Source organism: Nomascus leucogenys, chromosome 2 (genome assembly GCF_006542625.1).
Source record: "Nomascus leucogenys isolate Asia chromosome 2, Asia_NLE_v1, whole genome shotgun sequence".
In the NCBI taxonomy this organism is placed as follows: domain Eukaryota; kingdom Metazoa; phylum Chordata; class Mammalia; order Primates; family Hylobatidae; genus Nomascus; species Nomascus leucogenys.
The window spans coordinates 155,475,056-155,493,700 of NC_044382.1; the positions used below are offsets into that span (position 1 = coordinate 155,475,056).

The 18,645-nt window shown below is 55.1% G+C and overlaps 1 protein-coding gene across 4 annotated transcripts in view; it reads right to left on the bottom strand.

Moving 5' to 3' along the window:
* The window catches only part of ANKRD11 (ankyrin repeat domain 11), a 216,165-nt gene that overhangs the window by 34,992 nt on the left and 162,528 nt on the right, over positions 1-18,645 (bottom strand). For 2 of the 4 annotated variants that reach the window (XM_030820504.1, XM_030820518.1), the window contains exons 3-4: positions 13,830-13,972; positions 2,351-2,489 (exon numbers count right to left, since the gene is read on the bottom strand). In XM_030820504.1, coding sequence (XP_030676364.1) covers positions 2,351-2,489; positions 13,830-13,916 — 226 coding nt within the window. In that variant the 5' untranslated portion in view covers positions 13,917-13,972. Of the gene's footprint in view, positions 1-2,350; positions 2,490-13,829; positions 13,976-18,645 lie in introns of all 4 variants that reach the window. The other 2 variants (XM_030820497.1, XM_030820514.1) reach the window with 1 other exon arrangement.

The window sequence follows — 18,645 nt, forward strand, 5'->3', positions numbered from 1 at the left end:
AACGGCCACCACAAAGACCTGACCAGCCAGACAGGGTGGGCACCAGGTAGCTCTGGGAATGACACCTTACCAAGTGGGATCGCTCTCCCAGGAAGCAGAAGCAGATGCTTGTCTCATTAACCCTTTCAGCAACACCTCCAGAGACATCACAGAAACACCTCAAAGGCCTGACGCCAACTCCCACATGGCTACTGTGCAAAGAGCTAACAGCTACGTATCAACATGACGGCCTCCTACAACCAAAACCAGCATGGGGACCAAAGACGGCAAACACAGGGTTTCCGGCCTGGACTGACTTTCTCTAGGCCTAAAGCCTGAGAGTACACAGCACCGCTGGGAGCTCCAGGGAGTCACCCAGGCCCTCCCTTCTGGGGGCTGAGGTCCCTCACACAACCCGTCCACACATTCTGTCCACTCACTTCCCTGTGCCTCCCAGTGTTCTTCCTCGGAGCTGTCCGCTGCTGGGAAGAGGAGTCCTCCTGGGCCTGTGCTGGTGTCCCTACAGCCTTCCTGTCCCCAGATGTGCTGGCCCAGAGACAGGAGCCATGTGCCTGGCACTGCACCTGCCCCTCACTTCCCATCTGGGAAAACCAGCCCTCTCTGCTGGACTTTCACTCAGCAGTCTCCACCTGGCTACTGTGAGCACATCCCTGGAGCACCCCACATAGGACAGGAGGGGCCACAGGCCTGCGGCAGCCACCCAATCATAAAGGCTGAAGCTTGCTGAGCTGTGCTGACAAAAGCCGGGGCGTGGATCCTCTTTACCGGCTGTGCCTGCTGCCATTCCTCTTCAACAATCTCCTTAGTATCACAAGCTCCTCTCACCTGGACCATTTCCCCCATCTGCCCTCAAACCCGCATCCTGGCACAGCCTCTACGCCTTGTGCTATGGCTGCATTCAAGGAGTCTTAGGAAGCCAGGGACAGAGCCCAGGGCCTGACTCAGCAGTCTCCCGGTTCACTCCAGGCTTTGTGGCCAGCTTAGTGCTCTACTGCCTCCAACCTTCCCCAGCAGGGCTGTGGAGAAGGTGGATGACCAAGAGGACAAGGAGGCCCTCTGGACACAAGAATCACCAAAGAGCAAGCGTGGCCAGCGCAGAGGCCTCTGGGCTCCCTGCGAGCAGCTCAAGACAGAATCCACTGGAAAGGTAGCACTGCAGGAGGCGTTGACCCCACCAGGAGCGTGTGCACATGAACACACATGGGCTCGCACACGGGCACACACGCACGCACATGCACACATGGGCACACATGCACACAGGCACACACAAGCACACATGGGCACACGCACACGGCATACACGCACACAGGCATGCACACGCACACGGGCACACGCACACACGGGCACACATGCACACACACGGGCACACGCACACATGGGCACACACGCATATGCATGCACACTTGGGCACACAGGCACACACACGGGCACATGCACACACACGGGCACACGCACACACGGGCACACACGCATATGCATGCACACATGGGCACACAGGCACACGCACGGGCACATGCACACACACGGGCACACGCACACATGGGCACACACGCATATGCATGCACACTTGGGCACACAGGCACACACGCACAGGCATGCAAACGGGCACACGGGCATACACACATGGGCACATACATGCACACAGGCATACACGCACAGGCGCACATATACGGGCACACACAAGCATACACATACTCAGGCACACATGGGCACGCATACACGGGCACACATACAGGCACACACGGGTACACAAGCACATACATACACAGGCATACACACATGGGCACATACATGGGCACATACACAGATACATGGGCATGTGCCCATGGGCACACATACACACATGGCACACACTCTGGCATAGGCACACAGCACACACATTCCTGCTCTGCAGCCTCAGACCCCACCTATGCTTGGGAAGACTTCCCTGCCTCCTGCTCACTTTTAGGGCTCCTTTTGGTTTTTACTACAAGCAATGGAGTTTCTCCCTGTGCCTTTGTGGCCCTGAGGGGAACCACTGTCTCTCTCCTGTGTCCAGCTGTCAGAAGACCCACAGGTGAGCAGCCCCATACCTTGCCCAGGGCTGGACATGCACCGGGTGCATCTCCACGTGTGTGGGACCCAAGAGTGAAGCTCTCCAATCAGCCCCATGGGCCTGAGCCTCGGGTGAAGAGGAGGCGACATATGGGGGCCTGTACTCCGCCCCTGCTGCCCCTTGCCTGCACGGCATGCAGGGAGCTAGAGTGGGTCCCAGTGCAAAGCCGGAGGTGCGGGGACCGGGGACGCCCTGCCTGGGCTGCTCCGGGCTGCCTGTGGAGGGCTGACTGCAGGAGGGGCCGCGGGCTGGTACCTGTGTCCGAGTCCTTCTGCTCCCCATTGGCGCCCGCAGTGAAGGGCAGCTTCCGCTTGCTGGCTCGCTCCCTCACCTCCTTCCCGCCATCGCCACGCTCCAGTTTTGGGGTCTTGGTTAGAGAAACTTTATCTTTATCCTAGAAAAGAAAGGGATGCTTTCAGTCGTGATGCCCAAATTACATTCTCAAGCTCTCAAGATTTTGTTTCATATGCCAGGAGAAGCAAATCTCTTATTTGGGCAACGAACACCCTCCCTGCACCCCAGGGCGTGGCTGTGTGAGGCTGGTCACCGACTGCAGAACCTTCACCCAGAAGCCTGGGGCCGGGCTGTGGCTCAGCCCTGACTCTGGACCATTTCTCATCCTGCACACCAGAGGGACGCTCAGGAAATCGCTGCTGTGTGTGGAGAAAGCAGAGGAGACAGACACGCACTACCTCCTACTCCACAGACACGCGCTACCTCCCACTCCACAGACACGCGCTACCTCCCACTCCACAGACACGTGCTACCTCCCACTCCACAGACACGCGCTACCTCCCACTCCACAGACACACGCTACCTCCCACTCCACATACACGCTATCTCCCACTCCACAGACACACGCTACCTCCCACTCCACAGACAGACACGCGCTACCTACCTCCCACTCCACAGACACGAGCGCTATCTCCCACTCCACAGACACACGCTACCTCCCACTCCACAGACACGCGCGCTATCTCCCACTCCACAGACACACACTACCTTCCACTCCACAGACACGCGCTACCTACCTTCCACTCCACAGACACGCGCTACCTACCTCCCACTCCACAGACACGCGCTACCTACCTCCCACTCCACAGACACGCGCTACCTACCTCCCACTCCACAGACACGAGCGCTATCTCCCACTCCACAGACACACGCTACCTCCCACTCCACAGACACGCGCGCTATCTCCCACTCCACAGACACACGCTACCTCCCACTCCACAGACACGCGCGCTATCTCCCACTCCACAGACACACGCTACCTTCCACTCCACAGACACGCGCTACCTACCTCCCACTCCACAGACACGCGCTACCTCCTACTCCACAGACCTGTGCTACCTCCCACTCCACAGACACGCGCTACCTCCCACTCCGCAGACAGACACGCGCTACCTCCTACTCCACAGACCTGTGCTACCTCCCAATCCACAGACACGCGCTACCTCCCAGGAGGGAGACGGTGCGACACACACAGCACTCGGGACGTGGGGAGGGGGATGGTGCGACACACACGGTGCCTTTCCCCATCAGTAAGCCTTCTTTCTGGAACTTTCCCTAGGTAAGCTGTAGGCAAATACCATGCAGTGGTCAGCGGTGCCTTCAGAGCACCGGAAGCCTCAGCTGCTCCAGGGCTGAGATGCCCAACTGTTCCTGGGAGAATCCCAGGCATCCCCAGCCACAGTCCTGCCTCCTGAGACCCTGATACACCTTCCAGCTCAGTCGCTTGGCATCCACCTAATGTGCATCCACCTAATGTGCATCCATCAAACCTGGCAGTTAATCCGAGACATCCCTGAGTGACCATGAGAGAGCTTTCCAGAACATGCTGCAAGCTCAGAGTGCAACTGGAGTCAAAGAGAAGCTCCCAAGCAGACCGGAGCCCACCTCTCCAGTGAGACACAGGGACAGGAAGGTGCCAGACGGGTCTCTGGGGAGACAGGGCCTCACGAACGTAACACCCACCCCAGGAGTGCAGGTCCCTCCCGGGCCTGTGGAGTGTTAACATCCACCCCAGCAGTGCAGGTCCTCCCGGCCCTCGGCCTGGGTGCCCAGATGCAGCTCCCCCGCCGCCTGGCTGCAGCTCCACTGAGCTTTTCTATGGCCCCCTCGGAGTGCAGTCCCCACCTGGAATGAGAGCCATCTTCCTTGGGGCTGGGGAACGCCAGGAAAGAATGGCACACACCAGCAAGAAGCTCCAATCTTAAACTCCTTCCTCCAAGAACACTCCTGGCCCAGGGGGTGGGTTCCACCAGACATCTGAAGAGGGGCCACCATCACCCTCATCTCAGAACCTGATGAGGGGAAGGTTCTACCGAACATGTGAAGAGGGGCCACCATCACCCGAATTTCAGAACCTGATGAAGGCATTCTATGAAAAAAAAATGATAAACCAACATACCTTATGAACACAGACATGATATATAAAAAGAGATAACACAAATGATAGGAATAAGAATAGATTTGAGAATACAAGAAATTTAAAAAGCAATGTATTTCACCACATTAAGAAAGTAAAGAAAAGAAAACCATGTGCTCATTTCAGCAGCTACAGAAAAGGCCTGTGATAAAATTCCACACTGTTTGTGATGTGGGAGGAAAGCCCCAAACTGATCAAGGCCTCCAGGGAGCCTAGACAGAAGGAACGCTGTCCCCAGGGCCATGGTCAAGGCAAGACTGCCTACAGGCACCACCCGACAGGCACTTCACAAAAGAAAACATCCAAATAAGACAACGAACACCTGAAAAGGTGTTTCTCATCAGGAAAATGCAAATGACAGCCACGAGGAGATGCACACCGGCACCCCCACCAGGACAGTTGGGAGAAGACAGGCTCTGCAGACGCTTTGAGGGAGGCTTTGAGGGAGAGCTGCAGGTGCGTTTCCCATGGCGTGTTCACAAACAAGCACAAGGATGTTCAAGGCAGTTTTGTTCGTAACACAAAAAATGACACAACTAAACTGCCCGTCCAAAGGCAAATGAACAATTCTAGAATACAAATGGAATACGGCAGGGGGTGCACGCTGTGAACGCGGGGGGTGTGCGCCATAAACACGGGGTGCACACCGTGAACAAAGTGTGCACACCATGAAAACGGGGGTGCGTGCATCAACACCAAGGGTGAGCGCCATGAAAATGGGGTACGCGCAGTAAACACGTGGTGCGCGCCGTAAACACCGGGGGTGCGCACAGTAAACCCAGGAGGTGCGCGCAGCCTCGTGGAGGAACCCCATGCATACAGTGGCCGATGCATCCGGCAACCAAAGTGGGACCATCTGTACCCCAAAGATCAGCCCTCCTCTGGAATCAGACTGGGCTCAATCCCTTTCTTAACACATGGAAGCTTCTAGAAGACAGCACAGGAGGACATGTTCACCACCAGAAGAGAAGAGAACGCATACCACACCACGTGACGCCACCACGCGCCCGACCACACAGACGTCAGGCCCACACACTGAGCCCTGGCAGGGATGTGGATTCCCTGGTGGTTCTTGGGGCACAATGGCTCATCGACCGAAGAGCCCACAAATGCTGGGCATGGCCACAGCCACGAAGGGGGAGAATGCCAACAGGAGCAAAATCCTGCAAGTCAGACACTGTGGAGCAACTGATGTCTCCCACGGCAATCTCAACAGCCAAAACCTACCAGTGGAGTCAGAAGTCAGGGCAGACTTTTGGAATGGGGAACGTTACTGAAGGCCCCTAGCACTCTGAATGTTGTGTATTCTCATCTGGGTGGTGATTATCCCTGGTTTTACAGACGAAATACCAGCTATAATGTCTATCTATAGTTCACTTTAAAAGTTGACAAATTTCTTTTTCACCTCCTAGCTCCTTACACCTCAACGAGCTGTGCAAGGAAACGCACACACGGGCAAGGCGCCTGTGTGACACGAGGCTCGCCCCGAGCTGCCTACAACGGGGAGCGCGGCACAGCCACCAGGAAGGTGGCTCCCATCAACCTGGGCTCAGAGCCTGCTGGGCAGCTAGGGTGGGACAGGCCCTGTTTCGGCCCCTCTGAGCTTTCCTCACCAGCACAAGAGGACTGTCAGCAGGAATCACGTGCACGTGCTACAGAATGTTCTCAATTCCTAAATGCAAATATCTCGAACATTAAATCCAATCCTCATCAATCAGGCATCTCCTGTAAAGCCCCACTATGCCCCAAGGACCACCAGATAGTGACAGCCATGGCACAAAGACCCTGCCGGGCCCGAGCAGCCTGCCGGCCACCTGGCTTCTTCTCCTCAAGACACGAGGTAGGCTCTGCACATGTCACATGCAGATTCCCTATCACACCACGACTTCCAATCCTGGGAAGCACACACAGAGGAAAGAGAAAGTTGTAGTAACTGAAAAATGGCCATGTCCAGTTGACACCCTCCCCCTGGAGCTCAATCGTTCTGGTAAGAATGAGAGTCATGTTGTCCACTGACTGCAGCACAGAGGTGCGATCCAGTCCTTCCAGTTCCATTCCCGGCTCAGCTGCCTTGGTATCCGAACTGCCTATGTGTGGGGTCTGCCTGTGTGTGGGGTGTGGGGTCTGCCTGTGTGTGGGGTCTGCCTGTGTGTGGGGTGCAGGGTCTGCCTATGTGTGGGGTCTCCCTGTGTGTGGGGTACAGGGTCTGCTTGTGTGTGGTGTGTGGAGTCTGCCTGTGTGTGGTGTGCGGGGTCTACCTGTGTGGGGGTGTGGGGTCTGCCTGTGTGCAGGGTCTGCCTGTGTGTGGGGGTATGGGGTCTGCCTGTGTGTGGGGTGAGGGGTCTGTGTGCGGGGTCTGCCTGTGTGTGGGGTGCGGGGTCTGCCTGTGTGTGGCATGCGGGGTCTGCCTGTGTGTGGGGTGCGGGGTCTGCCTGTGTGTGGTGTGAGGGGTCTGCCTGTGTGTGGGGGTATGGGGTCTGCCTGTGTGTGGGGGTATGGGGTCTGCCTGTGTGTGGGGGTATGGGGTCTGCCTGTGGGGGTGCGGGGTCTGCCTGTGTGTGGTGTGAGGGGTCTGTGTGCGGGGTCTGCCTGTGTGTGGGGTGCGGGGTCTGCCTGTGTGTGGCATGCGGGGTCTGCCTGTGTGTGGGGTGCGGGGTCTGCCTGTGTGTGGCGTGAGGGGTCTGCCTGTGTGTGGCATGCGGGGTCTGCCTGTGTGGGGGGTCTGCCTGTGTGCGGGATCTGCCTGTGAGCTCTCTTCTGTTCCACTCACCCATGGGTCTGTCCTGCTACCAAGAGGAAACACACTACCTCATGCCTGTAGCTTTAGAGGAAGCAATGAAACTACACTGTCTGCGTCTTCCAATTCTGTTCTTTCTCAAGGTGGCTTTGATTATTCTAGGTCTTTTCAATTTCCCTATTAACTCTGGAATCGTCTTATGAATTTCTACCCAAAAAAGCCCACAGGGATTTTGGCTGGCATTACACTGAATCTATACACAAATGTGGAGAGAGATGGCATCCAATCTCAAGAGTTTCCTGATCTATGAATATTGTATAACTCTACATTTAGGTGTTTCTGAATTTCTCTCACTTCTCAGGAATATTTTGCAGCTTTCAGGGAACAGGTTTTGCAGCACATCTTTGGTCAAATTTACCCCAAAATAATCCGTATTTTTGATACTACTGCAAACATATTTTTACAATTTCAGCCCTCTATTATTTATGAGTATTTAGAAATACACTTCTGCATACTGGGTTTGCACTGGAACACCATGCTATGCTCACTGATTCTTGTAGCTTTTGTACAGATGTCTTGGGCTTTCCTCCATCCATGTCTGTGAATAAAGACAGTGTTCCTCTTTCCTCTTCAGTCGGACTTTAGTGCTGCCTGGAGCCTGCAGGATGATGCTGATTGCAGTGGAGATGGCCAGTGTTTCTTTGTCTGTTCTCAATTTTAGGTGGAAAGAATTCAGTCTTTGACATTAAATATGATGTCAGTTGCAGGTTTTCACAGATGCTCTGTGTCAGGTTGAGGAAATTCCCCTCTATACCTAGTTTGCAGAATTTTTTTTTAAATAATGAATGTGTGTTGACTTTTGTCAAATGTTTTTGTTGCATTAGTTGGTATGATCACGTGGTTTTTTCAGTCTTATAACAACTTGAACTGATTGATATTGGAGGTTCAACCTTGAATTCTTGGAATCAACCCTACTTGGTTGGTCATGGTACATTATTCGTTTTATTTTATAAACTGATGAATTCAATTTGCTAAAATTCTTTTAAAAATTTGTATGTTTGTGTTCTTGAGGGCCATTGGTCTGTAGTTTTCTTATCCTGTAGTACCTTTGTCTGACTTTGGTATCAGTATAGTACTGACACAAATTGCCTATCTAGATCACAAAACATGAACCTCTATGCTTACCTCACACCACATACAAAACATGAACCTCTATGCTTACCTCACACCACATACAAAAATTAACTAGAAATGGATCATAGACCTACATCTAAGAACTAAAACTATCAAACTTATAGAACACAGGAAAAACTGTGACCTTCATTTGCCAAAGACAGGATTTTAAAAGAGAGCATGAGTTCTAGAAGAAAAAATTAAATAGAATGGACCTCTATCTTGGGAGCTGGGCAAGAGTGAAGACATGGGGGCTGCTTAGAGCACCCTATGCAACACTGTCTAAGGACGCAGAGTCAAGTGGATTTTCTTGGCTTTTTCTTTCTTAAAGTGGGAAGTTTTTGCTTTATTCTAATAATGAAAATCAGGAACACAAGGAAGGACTTCCACTTCTTTTTTCTTCCCCAACACAGATTCTCACTCTGTCACCCAGGCTGGAGTGCGGTGATGCGATCTCAGCTCACTGCAGCCCATACCTCCCGGGTTCAAGCAATTCTCCTGCCTCAGACTCCTGAGTAGCTGGGATTACAGGCATGCAACACCATGCCCAGATAATTTTTGTATTTTTAGTAGAGATGGGGTTTCGCCATGTTGGCCAGGCTGGTCTCGAACTCCCGACCTCGGGTGATCCTCGTGCCTCGGCCTCCCAAAGCGCTGGGATGACAGGGGTGAGCCACCATGCCCGGCCAGGAACTTCCACTTCTTAAACGCTATGTGAGAACCTGAGAAGCTCGGCGTTCACAGCATCAGGTAAGCCTCAGTGCAGACGGCATGTGGCAGAGCTGAGATGCCTTCTCAGAGAATGCAAATTCGCTGCTTCAGAGCTAAACCTCCAGTGGGAGGAGATGAGGACAGTGTGTTCTACAGAGAGGAATCACGCAGGGGCGGGGCGGGGCGGAGGCAGAATGCAGGCATGTGAACTGGGTGGTGGGGGAAGCCCAATTGTCAGGTAAGCAGAAATGGTAGGAGTTGGCGGGCCACAGGCCCTGTGCTCTGAGCCCTAGGACTGGGAAGAGAAGCGGACCCAAGTCCAGCAAGCCCGGCAAGTCTGGCTTCCTCTGTGATACTGCTCTATGTCCTTTTCTGCCTTGGTGAGAAGAGGGACAGAAACCCCCCTCTCCAGGAGCCCATGTGGCCCACAGCGGTCTCAGGGCTGTCTGAGCCCGGCTTCGCCCTCCTGTGCTCTTGCCATCAGACACAGCCTCCTGCTCCTCTCCAACCATGAGGGTGAGTTCTGGGCTCTGTCCTGAGTACAGACCCCATCCCAGACCGGCTCGTGAAACCACAGCCTGAGGTGGGACACACCGAGGCCCAGCCATGCGCCTCCCAGCTTCTCAGCTAAGGTCACTCTGTAATACTCATCTTGGGGGACGTAGCTCCCAGCTCCCCATTTGCAGCACTGACAAAGCTACCTTTGGGCAGGGGCCTCAGACCAGATGTGAGTCTGTAACTGTCACAGACTGGGGAGGTTTCTGCTGAGACTCGCTGGAGGGAGGGCTCACGTGCTTAGTTCTCAGCTCAGCCTCCATGCCCATGAGCGCCATCTCCAGCTTCTCGGCCTCCACACAGCTCGCCAGGTCTCAGTGGGGCTGTGAATGTGGGTTCCTAACAAGCTCCAGCCGCTCAGGTGACTGCAGGTCAGAGGACACACTTTGAGAAACACCAAGTGGAGCTCAGGGGGCTGCGAGGCTGTCTGTGCTCTGAGTGGCGTGCATGGGGCACAATGAGACAGAGTGACTGTGCCATGGAGTGGGGACGACACTGTTCTCTGTGGCCCTGCACACCTTTGGATCAGAACACACTCAACGGTGCAGACACTTGCTGCTTCTTCCTGAGGCAGCTTGGCGGTTCTGGCATTCTGTGGTGGGCAATGGTGAGAGACCGTCTGCAGAAGGGGCCCTTTCTCTGACATGCCTGCCACTGTGCTCACTGATGCAGCCAAAGGGACACGCACAAGCCGTCAGGTCAGCACAGCGTCAGGACGCACTGCAGAGTCGTGGGCTCCATTTCCATCTTCCATGTATATGTCACTGAGATCACGATTCTTTGGGAAAAATCTAAAAATATATTGTTTTTGATAACATAAAACTATATCTGGAGAAAAGGGAGTTTATGGTAGAAGACTGCGCAGAAACCATTTCAGCCTGTACCAGGAGAAGGCAGGTCAGACGTGTACACCTGAGTTCTGGCACTTTGGGATCACTTCCTCCCTAAGGAATACAGCCTCTTCTAATAGCAGGTGCAACCAGGAGTGCGTCTTCCCAGGCATTCTATTTCAAGCTACTGTTGAAGCTAAGAAAGCTCCACTAGGCCTGAGAGCTCCCTACTCCCTGTAATGCGTTTAAAATTTGTCTGCTTCCATGAGGAAAATACCTGGCTTTACTGTGAGTAGTTGGAAAAACAAACAAACAAAACAGGACAGGCTGGGTGTGGTAGTTCATGCCTGTGATGCAGAAGCTGAAGCATCACTTGAGCTCCGAAGCTTGAGACCAGCCTGGGCAACATGGTAAGATCTCATCTCTACAAAAGATACAAAAATTAGCCGGTGTGGTGGTGTGCTCCAGTGGTCCCACTTACAAGGGAGGCCGAAGGAGGAGGACTGCTTGAGCCTGGGGCGGTGGGGCAGGGTGGGCGGTATGGAGGGGTGCAGAAGTTGTAGTGAGCTGAGACGCTACCACTGCACTCCACCCTGGGTGACACAGCCAGACCCCGTCTCAAAAACAAACAAACAAAAACCCACACATACAACCAAACCCAGAACACAGCTACCTTACTGGAAAAACCCAGAGTGAAATCCACACATCCCTCACAGCACATGTGTGAACAGAGCTCTCATCGACAATATCAGGCCAGTTCATCACGTCTCTCTTCTCCTTAAACAAGGGAACAACTCAAAGCAGCTGAGCGCACACGTCAGCGCTGGCGCTGCCGGCAAATCAGGACACCTGCCTCGTGTGCCAACACGACCTGCTCTCTGTGGCTCTCCTGGCCTTCCTCGTCTCGCGCTACCCTGAAGACTGCCTTCCCTCCAAGTCCACTGACACAGGGTTCCACCACGCCCAGCCTGCTGGCGTGTCAAGTGGCTCAGAGAACTACCTCCTCAATAAGCATATCTGAGACCTGAGCCAGGAGAGCTCCCTCTTCCCTCCACTGCTTACAGATCTTCATCAGACCAGGCACAGAGAACAGGAGTGACAGGTGCCACCTCGCCATCAACACCAGGGCCAGGATCTCCTTTCCCCACATACCTTCTGCATCCTACCCAGGCCACCACTACCACCCTTACCCTAAAACCTGCGCGCACGGAGGCTGGGATCCTCGACGAAGCGCAGGCCAGGTTCACTCAGCAGTCTGTTCACACAGCCGCTCCAGAACTCCAGCATCAGACCCTCAACGGCACAACCCAAACCTCTTTGTTCCTAGAGCATAACCCAGGTGCAGAAGCCAAGCAGCCCTTTCACAGACGTTCTGAGGTCCTGGGACCCCACCCGCATCACCCATGTGAACATGACAGGTTGTTGATCCAAACACACGGCTCAAGCCTCCACGCTCTCGGGGTGAAACCACACCACACACGACCTCTTTGGGAGCCGACGCTCAGTGGAGGCATGAAGCATGCTGAAGCCGAAGCTTGGTGGCAGTGGCAGGAGCTCAAGAGGATGGGGGCGAGGCCTGAGCTGTATGCAAAGTATCCTGCACCCTTACAGAGCTGGGCTGCTCCCCGTGAATGCTGAGTCCCAGGACCCAACCCCACGAGATGAGGAAGATGAGGCCAGGGCGGCAACATGAAGCTATCCCAACACCAAGCGCTTAGCCACAGAAGAGCAGGAACCACCAGGAAGCGTGACCTGCCCTTGTGCCTTTCTGCCTCACTGCTGAAGGCCACACATCAGCACCCTGACCACTCACCTCCTCAGGAGCTCAGCAGGACACGCCCATCCCAACCACCAAACCCAGACTCTCCATAGGCTTCACAGACACGTGTCCCCCCGCGTGTGAGCTCGGAGTGTGGCGCTGACCAAGCACTGGCTTCAGCTCATCCTTCGCTAGTGGTTGCAAGCCATGGTACCCACCCGGCCCTGCACACGGCATGAGGAGCTTGGGACAGAGGAAGTGGGAGCAGACACTCGGACACTGCCCAGACATCAAGGGTCTCAGAGCTGCTGTCATTTAGCACCTGCACATGTCCGTATTCACAAAATGCTTCACGATTCACCAAAAAGAAGTGAACTGAATCGCCATCATGTTGGTGCTGAGAGGAAGGTCGTCTTGCTGGTTATATTCGCATGTGGAACCCCTGCTGAGCTCACACCACACCAAACCCACGACATGAGCAGAGAGGCTGCAGCACAGCCGCACAGGAAGCAGCAAGAGGCCTCACAGGTAGTGACTTGGGGACCAGAAGGCGGCCCAGAGCAACCGGCAACCAGGAACACAGTGAGGGGATCCTGCCCACCAGGGACCACCGAGGGACCAGGGACCACCGAGGGTCAGAGAGGTCACAGATGAACAGCCTGCCACACAGGCCAAGCAGTTAGGAGGAGCAAGGAGGCACGAGGATCAAAGGATGACAGCGACAGGATGGCAGGAGCTGACACACATCCTGCACAGCACAGCCCTGCCTCACCATTCACTCCACCAGACACTCCTGTGCCTGCTGCAGAGACAGGAAGCTGACTCAGGAGACACCTGACTTCTTGACGGTCACAAAGATAACACATGGCAAAGCCTGAACTTGAACCTGGATCTGTCCAAGTTCACATTCGCAGGGCACACCCCAGAACTCGGCGTCTCCCCTCACACTGCAGGACAGGAAGTCTGCACTTCCTAACACCCCAGAACCCAGCAGCACCTGCCAATACTGCAGGATAGGAAGTCTGCACCCCAGGAAACTGCATCACCCCCCACACTGCAAGGCAAGAAGTCTGCACCCCAGGAATGAGCGTTAACCGCACATTAATAAAATGCAGTGGTTTCGACTGACATCCCATTTTCCTATTCACATTTAGAATAAACCACAGTTGGAAGTAACGTGGCCCAGCACTGCTTGCAGTCAGGATATCTGAATGCCTGACAGGCCTAACAGGAGCCAGGACAGAAATCCTGGACTTCTGGGGGTAGAAATGTGCAGCCACATTAAGGCTCAGGCCAACTTCTGTACCTAAAGCTATTATTTAACGCTTGACTTTGGTCCCCAGATAACAAATACAAAACAAGCAAGGCCACTTTTGGAAAGATCACTCCTCACCCCCCTCCCCACTCCTGGCTGCAGACAGAGGCGCGAGGAAAGGGCTGGAGGGCGGAGAACAGGCCTCAGGCGGGCAGCACCCCATTCCCACCTCTTCCCCATCTGGGTGCGGTGAGCACGCAGGGCTGGGAGGGGCAGCAATTACCTTTTTCCCAGTCTGCTTCTCCACCATGTCGCTGCTGAGGGGAAGCTCTTCCTGCTGTGGTGCTTTAGGGCACCCACCCTTGGGCATCGTCCTGCTCCTCACCCGATCTTCATTTACACGGCCGGCGCTTCATCATCAACCGTCTGCTTCAAAACAGAAGACACACAATTCACTGAATTCAGAGGCAACTCAAAACTCATCCACTCTCACACCGCACTCAACAGACTCAGTAACCAGTCAAGGCAGGCAGCTGTTCTGATCAGGGCTGGGGCCGGGGCCGGGGCCAGGGCCAGGCCCAGGAAGGGACTTCTCAGGATATGCCTCCTATAAAGGGGTCACCAGCAACAGGAATGGCAGCTTTGAGCAGGAAGGAGAACGGAGAAGGGTCAAGCACTTCGTAGTGGCAGAAAGGGACGCATGGCCTAGGGTGTGGCTGTGTTCTGGGTGGCAGTCAGCAGCACCTGGATCCTGGGTCCCACCTGGTACAGGCTGCACCCAAAACGGTCAGGCGCCACAAGGCAGTCCCTTCCCTGCAGCACAGGCAAGGTCACAACTCGCAGCGCAGTACCCCAGCCGTCAAGTCTGGAAGGTCACGTCCACAGCCCCAGCCTCACGCCCCACTCACCACCTGGGAAGGAGCTCCTGTCCCCACCAGGCCTGTGCTTTTTGCACACCCAGCTCCCTAACTTGGTGGGCAAGGGGTGTCTCTGAGGGAGTCCCAGGGGCTCTGAGGTCCCAACTCCATGCCCATGGAAGCAGACGCCCCCTGGCCTCAGGCTCCAGCTCCTGAGTTTCCCAGGAAATCCGAGGACACACACTGTATTAATTGCATATTATTTTTATTAATCATGTTTTATTTTAGGAAATTTTACCATCTTAAGAAGTTTCTGGCCAGGTAGAGACTACTCCTCTCTCAGGGCTAGCAAATTCCTAGATAGCCAAGGGCTCCCGTGCAACCCAACCACCTTCTTACCCAAGTCCACACCCAGGCCAAGCCCTGCCTGAAACCAGCGCAGAGCCAGGTAAACTAGAAAGCGTCCCTACAGCACAAAGCCTGCAAGAACTTTCCAAAGTAGCCACTCCCGAACTATTCGCTCTGCCTCGTCCCTCTCTTCCTGCAGAAAACCCAACAGGCAGGTGGGGGAGGCCTTCCCTGAGCCCCTGCTTCTGACTCCTGCCCCGCGGTGTGAGGCGGCCCCTCTGCGACACGCAGTGCAAGTGCACTTCTTCCTTCCCAGCCTCGTCCTGTTCTCTTCTGTGGCGGCACCAACTTCACCACGCCACGCCTGGCATGGACACTCTCAGAGCATGGGCCTCCTCCCTGCCTGTGGGCCTTCTAGGTTTGTTCACCATCACAGCCAGGCCTCCCGGGTGCACTCACGAGAGGAATGGGGGACACACCTACACCCCCACACCCAAAGCCACTGTCCCCCCATCATGTCCTCGCCACACCGTCAGTCAGAAAATGTTTCACACAAACTGAACCGTGTACACGTCTCCGCTCTTTTCGCCACAGCAGCACCTCTGTGCACGACCATGCCAGGAGAAGCAGCTTCTGCAACTGGCTCCCCTGTATTTACCCATCTTGCTCATGCACAAAGTGTGGCTTTTGAAACACGACGTGCAGACCCATCATCTGTGAGTGGCAGCTCCACTCTGAGCCTCTCCCACCTCCACCCCGTCAGCTAAAGGTTACGTTGTATGCCGCCTGCCCCTGGATGCAGGCTTGGGTGAGACCACAAGATGCTTCTCCCCCAACACCATCTCACGACCTGCTCTGTCTTTCCAAAATAAATGATAAAATCCCACAAAGTGCTGTCTTGGTATTTAACTGGCACAAGAATACATTTGAAGTTATTCTGGAGAGAGGGACAGGTTGGGTCAACGTATTCACTGCCTGACGCCTCCACCCGCGGTGCAGGTGAGCAGGTGTTTCCATCCACCATCCCTGATGGCTGAGGCCAGAGATATTTTCTGTCTCTACCTGAACAAATGAATTTTACATTCTCTTCCAATTTTCCACCACAAAACTGGAATGTCTCAGCCTGGAGAAATGGCATCTCAGCACCTGACTCAGGGAAGGCCGTTCAAACTCATGGCTGTCTAGAAACTCAGTGGTAATGTTTAGAAATTTAACGATTACCAGGAATTAACATTTTAAAAAATCCAGACTGCCTGCTCTCAGGAGGTAAAAATGGGGCCTTCACCATGTAGAGTCCACCGTCCTGATCCCAGATGTGAGTCTGTGGCCCATGGACACACTCAACAGCTCTGGCGTGGTCAGGGGGCAGACCCCACGGCCTACGAGTCTGGACCCCGACAGTGTGGGGCTTATCACTTCACTCCTGAAACACCTGATTCTCTCCGTGTCCCTAGCTTGGTGCTGTGCCCAGGCACCTTCCCCAGTGGACCAGGGATCTGGGAGTCCACTCAGTAGGTGAAGGAAGTGGGTCGCACCCACCAGGCAGAATACTTTTCACGGCCTGCATCACAGTGAACACTCCGGGGGCCCGGGAGTGTTGTCCCAGGTGTATGCTGTGTTTTCTGGAGACGTTTCTCCAGCCACCTGCATGACGACAGCTAAGACCATCCAGGTCGCAGCCCTTCCAGGACCGTCATGTCCGCCTGGCCTTGGCTACAACATGTTACTGATGGCGACGTTACCGGTGGCAGCGATGCGCTTGAGGCCCTGCAACGCTAGCCCCCGCCTCTCCATGAACCACCATCCTCATCATAGTCATCGAGATGGTGACAGCTGAGATGTGCTGCTGAAGCATCTGGTGGATGTGGATGAAGCTGGTTTGGATGTAGCTGCCATGTAGCCCAGCCTACACCTCCCAGGACCCGCCTGCAGGCACCAGGCATGCAGCACACGGCCCACTCTAGAGTCTTTCTCAATGAGAGACCAGATGACGACAGAGGCTCCAGCTGCTTTTGTTCTGTTCCAAGACTTGCCATCCCTGTCCTCCCAGAAGCTGCTCTGGTGATGCCTCTGGCATCTCTGGCCCCCACACTGCCCTGTGTTCCCTCCACCAGGCTCAGGGCTGGTCAGCCTCACCCCTTGCCGTGAAATGGCAAAGCCAGCCGAGGGCCGAGGCACCGTTACTCAGCCGTGTCAATGACTTCTCCCAGGGGCTGCATGGCACTCAGGAGTCAGGCCAAAGGGCTCTGCTGACTCACGGGTGTTGTCTGAGGGTGGGGGCTGTGGTGATGTCCCCAGGCCTCCCTGGCAGAGCTGTCACATAAAACAGTCCTTGAAGCTGGGAGTCCCCGCTTTAGACACTTCCGTGGCCTGGCCCTGTGCCTTCTCATCACGACGCTGCACAGCCGACCACACAACAGAAGCTGCCAGGTCTCACTCCCGGGGGAGACCCTTCCCTGGAAGGTGACTTGGCTGTCCCTGCCTAGACTCATTTTAAGTGCAGCCTAAATCTCCCTCATTTCCAAGTTATCAGGCAAAGTCTATTTTAAACTCAGGACCCTTGAGTCAGCAGGAGACTGAAACACGCCTCAGGCCACTGGGGCTGACTCACGCCCTGTGCTGAGCGGCAAGGCACAGCCGCGGGAAGGGAAAAGCATTCCTTGTTACTTCACCTCCTGGCGGATGGCAACCGTCCCAGCTTCGTGGACTGTCAGGGTCACTGAGAGTCCAGGGTGGCAGGAGTCCCCCACACGAGCCACTGGCACACTCCTTGAGGCAGAAGCCACGGCGCCAAGGCTGTGGGCTCAGGGAACTTGCCCATTACCTGGCAGCCCCGCATCTGTGCCAAAATAAGACACGACTCAGCCCAGCGGAGTGGACAGTGTCTGCGGCCAGCTCTGGGATCCAGGACCAGCTGATGCTGGGAACAGCCGTCCTTGCCCTGTGCCTCTCCACACTGCGAGAGGCCCTGCAGCCCAGAGGGGCTCCACCTCCCCTGCAATGGGGCTCAAAAGACAATCCTTCTACGGGGCTGGCAGGACAGACATGACAGGAACAACGACGCCCTGCTCCTCCCGGAAGGTGGCTTCAAGAGCACTCACGGGTGACAGATGCTGTCAAGACCGGCCCAGGGAAGGCACAGGGCAGGTTTTCCAACACCCACCAGGGGCCAGCAAGCACAGAGCCTTCGCCTAAACAATCCAGGCACCGCGCCCTCCCCCTCCGCACATACAGGAGCCCAGCTGCGGTTCCCTCTGCTCCACAAGAGACACAGCGAGCATCAAAGAGCCTTCCTCCAGGATCAAGCCTGATACAGAAGTGGTCACACTGACTACTGAAAGGTCAGTTTAGCAAAAACCCCAGGAATTTCAGCCTATCTGGTCTCTTCAGCTGACAAGTGAAGAGCAGGCACTGGTGGGGAATCCGGAGCTGCCTCTCCCGGGCTTCTAGGATCTGAGCTGGGCCAGGACGCCCCTGAGACACCTGTGAGGCGGGGCAGGACTGGGGCTGCAGGGCGGGAGCTGTGGGGCAGGGCCTGCAGGGCGGGGTGTGGGGTGGGAGCTGCAGGGCAGGAGCTGCGGGGCAGGGGCTGTGGGGCAGGGTGGGGAGCCGGAGCTGAGGGCAGGGGCTGCCCAGGAGCACTCCTTGCCAGAGGCCTTGCCATCACCAGGGAGTCTGTGGACCATGGAGACTCACAGGTCCCCTCGGGCCTTCTGAACCCAAACCTGCATTTTAAGCATGTTCTGTTCTGCACACTAACATGTGAGAAGGACTGTACAAGAAAAAACTTGTAATGACACAATTCTTAAAACTCGGAAAAAAAAGACTTCTTTGGGGTTGAAATTCACCCTCAATAAAGGGATGGAATGTAAGCAGAACTGACGTTGAACAACC